Source organism: Brassica rapa, unplaced genomic scaffold, assembly GCF_000309985.2.
Source record: "Brassica rapa cultivar Chiifu-401-42 unplaced genomic scaffold, CAAS_Brap_v3.01 Scaffold0337, whole genome shotgun sequence".
In the NCBI taxonomy this organism is placed as follows: Eukaryota; Viridiplantae; Streptophyta; class Magnoliopsida; order Brassicales; family Brassicaceae; genus Brassica; species Brassica rapa.
The window spans coordinates 51,676-60,659 of NW_022610279.1; the positions used below are offsets into that span (position 1 = coordinate 51,676).

Genomic DNA, 8,984 nt, shown 5'->3' on the forward strand with positions numbered 1-8,984 from the left:
CTGGACGAGCTGGTGGATCGATCTCCATTACCTCAGCTTCGACCGTAGCTCGGTCCTCGACCGTCCTGGCAGCTGTTCGAGCTACTTGTGCAGCTGCACGAGCTACACCAGCTGCTGTCCCAGCTGTCCTAGCTGCTCTTTGAGTTGCCTGAACCGTGGCCTTAGCTGGGGTGAAAGCCAACATCTGAGTGCCCATGGCCTTAACCACATCCATCACCTCGTGCATAGATGGCTCGGCCAACTCCTCCACCCCATCTCCAGGTCCGGTCTCGTCTCCTGCATGGGAGGAATCACCTTCCTCCTCCCGTACCTCTTCTTGTTGCTCGCCCAGGTTATCCACCTGAACCTCAGTAGGCAGGAACATCGCTAAGGGTTCCCCGGTCTCCTCATTAACCAGCCCCGTCTGGGTTGGTAACACTTGAGTGGGGTTGGCCCCATCTCCTATGACCGGTCCAGAACCACCAGCCAATTCCTTGCCCTTCCGGGACTTAGTCCGCTTAGTTCCCTTAGGCAAAAACACTTAGTGTTAGTCCAAACGTATAAACCTCATCTCATGATTAGAACTAAGCAAAACAACATCAAACCAAACAAACACAAACAACCCGTGAGACCCAGCAACCAGACGTGTGGTGAACACATAACCCAAACCAATCCTAGAATCAAGCATGCTCTGATACCGACATGTAAGACCCGATCCCGGCTCTTAAGCCCAAACTGATCTGCGGCCTTAACCTTTCAATCTAAGTCCGAGTGAACCAAGTTTTAAGTCTTATCTTTAAATTCAATTCAATTCAACTGAGGTTCAATACAATAAATCTAAACAAGGAAACATAAGGGGAAAATCAATTGTATAAATATAAACTGAGATTCATACATCATTCTTAGGTTCGTCCGAATAAGTTATACACACCTGGTCTAACATAAGTTCACAAGTTGCACAATAGGCTATCAGTATTTCACATCTATCTACAATGACCCATTCACCACACATCTTCCCATGGCCTGAGACTTCACGGTGCCTTTCCCTTACCACGGTCCATGTCCTATCCTGAAACCACACAAGACACAATGCGCATTCATAAGGCCGATATCCTAACATCAAGTCTAGATAAGCATGGTTCGGCTACTTAGAATCTATAACCTGTCCAAACCAACATACTCAAATAAATTCCCAAAAACTAATTAAAATTCATGATAATCCCTGATAAATCCCAACTAAGAGATTCCCATAAACAGTTTCCAACGAAACACACTAGAACATCCAAATCCGACCATGAACAGTCCGGCCAAAGGCCAAGGACTTGGATACTGAACCGGCCAGGGCCTTGGTTCAGTGTTCCCTGTATGAACAGAACAAACGAACACAATAATCTGATAGGACAAGCAAATCTAAATAGATAGAGAGAGTAGATGTAGGCGCATACCAAACCGGCCACAAGCCCGATCGGATCATCAGCCGGCTAGGGCCGATCGCTTGCCGTCCGCACCACTGACCTTAGGCGTTCTCTCCCCAGGCGCCAGCTCCTTCTCTTTGTCCTTCTCTCTGTCTCTCTGTCTGGTATCCATGATAGAACCAAAATAAGGATCACTCTTTCGGTAAGGTTGATATCACTACAAGAAAATAGCTCTATTGCAATAGAAAAATTGCGACGTCCATTTTCGTTGATAATTTGTTATGATTATTGCAATATTTTTGCAATAATAAATATTTGTTACAATTTCATTACAAATTTATTGCAAAATAACAACTATAACAGACATTGCATATTTTTGTTACTAAATTGCAACCTTTTGCAACATAAACAAATATCTTGCAAATTTTGCAAGAAACATTCAACGTTTTGAATCATTGCTGATTTGCAAAATGAAAATATATAAAAAATACGTGACAAAATATGTGACAGTGATCATATTTTTTATTATATGTTTTTATAGAGAAGATTTTCGTATATTAAATATAAAAACTATATAATATATATTTATATTGTATATTTAAACATGTAGACTATATTTTTTTAATTTTCAGATGCTTGAGATTTTGCTAATATTTTATTTTACGAATTTAATTTTGTTTTCATCTAATATTGTATAATTTACTTATTCCTATTCAAAAAAAAATTATTTACATATTTTTTGGAAGATAATTATAAATTAAATATACTATATACATAACATCTTTATCTCTTCTTTTTTTTTTCTTTTAACTCAAGTTAAGATACGTCCAAGATCGTCAGCAAAAAAAAAAAAGAATAAGAAAACAAATAAACTAGACACGTACCTTCTTCCAAATCTTTAAGCAAAAAAACTTCTTATCTCCGTCTCCACTTTTTGTCTCAAACCAGAAAACTTAACGAACCCTTTTTTATGAAACAGAGCATATCACAGCAGCACAACAGAGACGTTAGACTTCCTGTCTTAATCTCTCTCTAAATCTTCTGTTTAACTCCCTTAAGTAAGTTGACTCCTTCTATCTTCTTATCTATTATTTTTCTCTCTGGTTTTATTAGCTTTGTAGTTTAAGTCTTATAAGGATTATTTGCTTAACCTCTGTTTTAATCCTGTAAAAAAACAGATACAATTTGTTGCTCTTTCTTCCTTGATTGAACGGCTCGGAACACTGACTTACGTCTACTTGTCATACGATTCTGCTCACACTCGGTATGATGAATCTGATATATGTGTTTCTTAATTTATGCTATTCAACTACAGTCTCAGAAGTCTAAATCTAGACAACTTTGAAAGGCTCGGAAAACTTACGTCTACTTGTTGACTACGTGATATAGGTGCCATTCGGGAGTCTGCTGATACCTAATAAATTATTCAAAAGCAAAACTGAGGTAATTATTTGTTTGACATTCGGGGTATATGTACTTATGCATTGAGTTAATGATTTATTCAAGTTCTAGATTGTTTGGTTGCAGATTTTTTGAATTTCTAAATGTCTTCGAGTAATGCTAATCATGCTATGAGGCAATGGATGTATGCAAGAATTGATCCCAATACCAATCAGGTCTCTAATGCATTTACAGAAGGATTGAAATATTTCATGGTTGTTGCCAAAAACCATGTTTTATTTACTCAAAAGCAGAAAATATTTTGCCCGTGTATTAAGTGTGAGAATAGAAAATTTCTTGATGAGCAAACAGTCACTGGCCATTTATATAACAGAGGATTTATGGCCAATTATCTTGTTTGGGTTGCACATGGAGAAGTGTATGAGGTTGACAATCACTCACGACATGCTCAGGAAAATACAAACACGCCCACAGATGTTTCCATGCAAGCTCCAAACTCTTATGTTGAGATGATAAGTGATGCCTTTAATGAGCATACGTCCTCTCATGAAAGCATTGAAGAAGATCCCAACGAAGAAGCCAAAAGATTTTTCAGTCTGTTAAATGCAAGCCAAAATCCAATATATGATGGATGTCGAGAAGGACACTCACAATTGTCATTGGCGGCTCGATGTATGACACTGAAAACAGACTATAACTTGTCTGAGAAGTGCATGGATTATATTGCTGAAATGTTGAAAGACTACATGCCTGCAGATAACAATGCCACTGCTTCATACTATGACACAAAGAAACTGATGCGGTCTTTGGGGCTGCCTTACAAAAAGATAGATGTGTGTCAGAATAATTGTATGATCTTCTGGAAAACCGACGCAGACCTAGAAAGCTGTAAATTCTGTGGAGCTGCGAGATTCAAAAGTACAAAAAAACCTGGAAGAAAACAAGTTCCTTTTCGACAAATGTTTTATCTGCCAATAGCTGATAGACTGAAAAGATTATATCAGTCAAAGAAGACAGCTTCACATATGAGGTGGCACAAAGAACATTATTCAACTCAGGACAGTAATGTAATGAGTCATCCATCAGATGGTGAAGCATGGAAACACTTTAACCAGGTATATCCTGATTTTGCCAATGAATCTAGAAATGTCTATCTTGGTTTGTGCACAGATGGATTTAATCCTTTTGGTATGTCTGGTCAAAATTATTCGTTGTGGCCGGTGATTCTTACTCCATATAATCTACCACCTGACATGTGTATGAAACGTGAGTTTATGTTTCTCACAATATTAATCCCTGGTCCAAACCATCCAAAAAGGAGTTTAGATGTGTTTTTACAGCCTCTCATAGAGGAGCTTAATGGTTTATGGACTGATGGAGTTGAGTCATATGATGTATCGCTGAAGCAGAACTTTACATTACGAGCTATGCTTTTATGGACGATCAGTGATTTTCCCGCTTATGCTATGTTATCTGGATGGACAACTCATGGTCGTTTAGCATGTCCTTATTGTATGGGTGACACTGAAGCTTTTTGGCTGAAGCATGGAAGGAAAACATGTTGGTTTGATTGTCACCGTCGTTTTCTTCCAAAAGACCATCCTCTACGCCGAAACAAGAAAAAATTCAAAAAAAATAAAGTAGTTGATTCTGATCCACCAACGATATATTCAGGCGAAGATTTATGGAGTGATCATGTGATGGGTTTACCAAAGACTGTTAACTGTGGAGGAGAAGGACATCCAAAAATATCGGGATACGGTGAGAAACATAATTGGCATAAGCAGAGTATATTTTGGGAATTACCTTATTGGAAACATCTTCTTCTTCATCATAATCTTGATGTGATGCATATAGAGAAGAATTTTTTTGATAATATCATCAATACATTGCTGAATGTTCAAGGAAAAACAAAAGACAATGTTAAATCCCGTCTTGATTTGGCTGATATTTGCAATCGGAAAGACCTGCATATGACTAGTGACGGAAAAGCTCCAGTTCCATTATTTAGATTATCTCCTCAATCCAAGACATGTCTATTTAATTGGTTGAAAAAGGAAGTTAAATTTTCTGATGGTTATTCATCAAATCTATCTTCTTCGGTTGATTTTAAAGGAGGAAAGCTTTCTGGAATGAAGAGTCATGATTGTCATGTTTTTATGCAAAGATTACTTCCAATAGCTTTTGCGGAGTTATTACCTAGCAACATCCATCAAGCATTATCGGGTATTTATTCTATGTACATATAATTCTTCTTACATAAGTGATGAATACAAATATTGATAATTATTTTCTTACAGGTATAAGTTTATTCTTTCGTGATCTATGTGCACGGACCTTGGACAAAGATTCTGTGGAGATATTAACTAGCAATATTGCTATTATCTTGTGTAACTTGGAAAAAATATTTCCACCATCTTTTTTTGATGTGATGGAGCATTTGAGCGTTCATCTCCCTTACGAGGCAAAACTAGGTGGTCCAGTCCAATTTCGATGGATGTATGCATTTGAACGATATATGTATCATTTGAAGAAGAAGGCAAAAAATAAAGCTAAAATTGAAGGATCCATCGTAGAACAATATGTTAACGAGGAAATTTCAGATTTTTGCTCATATTATTTTGAAGCTTATATCAGGACTAAAAGTCGCAATGATTCTCGCAATGATGATGGAGGTGGCGTCCATAACAACTTATTTCCAGATATTTCTGAAATATTTTTACAAGGTGGAAGAGGCAGTGGAAAATCTTTGGACTTTTGGTTGGCCTCAAAAGATTATCAATGTAGCTGATCATATGCTTGAAGATGATATCTTAGTCACAGAAGAGCTAACTTCTGAGAAGAAGAATCAAATGTATTTGAAGGTAATGCAATAGTTCTAAAAATCTTTTTATTTTCCTAGATTTCTTCATAGATTTTTTTTTGTCTTACATATATTATATTCTACAGTTGGTTGATTCAACACAAGGTCGTGTGTTTGGTCTTGGAGCTCTTCTTAGTGAGGTTTCCCTCAATGCTAAAATGCCAGTCACCATTGAAACCCACTTAGAAAATGATGAGTTCAAGAAAAAGGTGGAAGACATTTCTCAAGAAAATGAAGATATCAAAGAAAGGCTGAGCAAACTTGAAGGCTTGGAGAAAATGATTGCCATCCTTTGTCCAGCTATTCTATCCAGGGGTGTCAACAACAACCAAGTTTAAATTGGCTGCTTTTGTTATTTTTCGAAGGTTTTATTAGTTTTATTCTAGTTTTAAATTATTGCTAGATTTTCTCTATTAATGCATTGTTGATTTTTTTGAATATTTTAGTTTATTTAATAAAATTGGTCATTTGACTTTTGTTTATTATAAAATATATATATATCATAAAAGTTAAATAACACATCAAATATTGCTTATAAAAAAACAATTAATCTATGCAACGTTGTTGATATCTACTAATTTTATTAAAATATTAATTGTTAACCATATAGTAGCCACGTAAAAAACATTGGCAACAAATGTACTATTTAAAAATAATTATAGGAAAATTTGCAACAAAATTAGCTACATCTTTTATATAGCAAATTTTGTAACAATTTTAATTGCAACGTTAAAATTGTACCAAAATATTTTTCTATATATTTTGTTGCATTAATATTACTAAATTTCAGAAAACAATAATCGCAAATTTGCAATGTTGTTTACTATATATTTTACGTAGCAATGACTTGCCACCATTTATGGTTACAAAATATGTTGTAAATATACAACAAAATTGCTATAAAAAAATTGTTGCAATAATATGACATATATAGCAACATTTCAATTTGTTGCTAATTTTGCTACGTATATGCAACAAACATGGATTTGCAACATTCAAACAGCAAGAAGTTAAAATTTGTTGCAATTTTATTGCAATTTTATATTTGCAACAATATATGAGCATATTGCAACAATATATCATTATTGCAATAGAGCTCTTTTCTTGTAGTGTATGAACTCAGATCCGAGAGGATTGAGAACTGATGGATCGAGGGGTGACACTAAGGGTTGCGGAATAGCCCAAAGATACTACCAGACTTCGATCGTTGCCGGATGTGACGCACCGGTCCAACAAAAGAAGGATCGAAACTTGGAGATAACCTCACCAAGAAACTAAGAAGTGTTCTAAACAAAGAACAAAGAGAGTAAAAACTCAAAAGAATGAAAGCAAAACGAAATTATCTTATTCAGATCTGATGTTTACATTATATAGAAGTTCTAGTCAAAGGACTTAAAGAAAAATGTGGGAAATCTAAACATAGAAAATGATAAAATTGACCAGATCTGGTCAAGGCACGAAATCACACTTTGACTGGCAAAAAACCCTTCAAATTCCGTCCAGGTTCATTGTATCCTGAAGCATGTCCTACGGACTGGGCCAGTACACAAGCAGGACAGTCCAAAGTAGCCAGTTTTAAAGTGTCACGGCCTATCTTGAGTTCCACTCGTCCGAATCCAAATCTGTCTTGACCGTTGCTCTTAAAATGCCAATCAGTACGGGAAATATGATCTCCAGTTTGGTGAATTCGATCGTCTGGACATGGGTATTGATGAAGCCTCAAACTGGTCGTACGGGCAGTACGTACAGCACAAAATTGAGTTGCGATGGACTGGAAAAGAATTGGTACGTCCGTTTCAGATTCTGGCTCAATCGTTGGTTCTTAGAATAACAAACAGTGCGGTAAAGCCAAGCTTCAGTTTGGTGAATTCCATCATCAGGTCGTGGATAATGTTGGAGCTCGAATACGCACGTCCGGGCGGTACATGCGGTACTGTCCAGAAATGTATAGCAATGACCTAACTCAGGATTCGTGTGTCCGAATGCGATTCCGTCTCGACTGTTCTTCATCAAATGGAAAACAGGACGGTGAAGACAAAGTCCAGTACAGTGAAATCGATCATCTGGCCATGGTTCCAGCCAAAGCTCCGATCCGGATGCATGTGGGACAGTCCAATACAGTGTCCGGTCAGTCTGGTCAGTATGGTGAAAAACATGAACCTCAGTTGAAATCTTCAGAACGTTCTGATCTCCATGCTGGTTCGGCTCCATGTACTGATCCGTGGACCGCAGTCTATCATTCCCTCCTTCTTCAAAAGGATTTGTCCTCAAATCCAATGTACCTATATCAAAAAGAGATAAATCAGATACAAAGGAATTAAAATTCAAGGGAAATTCAGTAAATGAATAGAATGGACAGAAACTTCCTTGGAGTTTTGAAGTCATTTTTATCAAGGAATTCCAAGTACTTTGGCGTCCATTGGTGCTTGCTCTCCTTAGAAACTGATCATGCTTATCATGTTTATTCAAAGCAACTAGAGAAACCACATCAAATCTGCCAAAGAAATAATCAAAGGGTTTCTCTATCTTTAGGACATCAAGATCAGGATCCAAGCCCTTAGGATAATCATCAAGCACGTGGGCAAGCATCAAACAAGTAAGCTGATCACCAAAAATTGGTTTATCAATTTTAAAATTAGGCCAAGCTGATAAACGGTCAGGAAAAGAAAGAGACAATGCCAAATTTGAAAAATTATCATCATGAACGAAATCAAAAGAATTCTTTGGCCTAAGAAATTTTAGTTCTTGCTTTTTCCTACACCAAATCTCTTTCAAAGCACAGCTCAATGAAATAAATTCATGAAAAGGTTTGAGCAAAACGTTTTTCAACCAAGTAAGAATATGTTTTCTTTTTCAAATTCTCGGTTTCAAAACATTTTCATGAAGAGTAGAGGCAATCAACTCATGATCCTTAAAGTGCTTTTGGTTTAGACAGGAGAATGACTGAGGAAACACCTTTGGTTCATGGAGGATCGGTTTTGGCTCAGGCCGATTCTTTATGGGGCATGAATCTCCTTTAGAAATCTGGTACTCGCGGATAGATGGACTGAAGAACCTACAGTTTGAAAAAATTCATAACTTCTTCATCCGTGAAGATTTTCATGCGATTCCAAGCCTCAGTGAATCCTTGATGAGTTGGCTTTCTTTTAAAATTGGATTCAAGACAAAAGACCTTGGTACAGTTGCGATATCCTTCTTGGACTGAACCTCTGTCGCTGGCATCAAGGTAGCCGGTTTCAATAAAGCTTCTCCAAAACTCAGGCTGTTGGGCACGGTCAATGCTTTCAATTCTTAGAGGCTGAACCAGTCTTTCCTGTATACTAAAA

General features: G+C 36.9%; 1 protein-coding gene across 4 annotated transcripts; it reads left to right on the top strand.

Moving 5' to 3' along the window:
- Positions 1–1,412: 1,412 nt before the first annotated feature.
- LOC117130090 lies at positions 1,413–6,746 on the top strand. Of its 4 annotated transcripts, none has more exons than XM_033283203.1 (3): positions 1,413–2,658; positions 2,784–2,837; positions 2,922–6,746. In XM_033283203.1, exon 3 carries the CDS (start codon positions 2,939–2,941, stop codon positions 5,042–5,044), a length of 2,106 nt encoding a protein of 701 aa, XP_033139094.1. In that variant the 5' UTR covers positions 1,413–2,658; positions 2,784–2,837; positions 2,922–2,938; the 3' UTR covers positions 5,045–6,746. The 4 variants fall into 4 exon arrangements, with proteins under 4 accessions (XP_033139094.1, XP_033139095.1, XP_033139092.1 ...); XM_033283204.1 differs by having other exon boundaries at positions 1,413–2,452; positions 2,573–2,658; positions 2,784–6,746; XM_033283201.1 differs by having other exon boundaries at positions 1,413–2,837.
- The last annotated feature ends 2,238 nt before the right edge of the window (positions 6,747–8,984 follow it).

Bases quoted from the DNA above. Each gene is read 5' to 3' on its own strand.
- LOC117130090 (XM_033283201.1), top strand. From the start codon at position 2,939: ATGTCTTCGAGTAATGCTAATCATGCTATGAGGCAATGGATGTATGCA.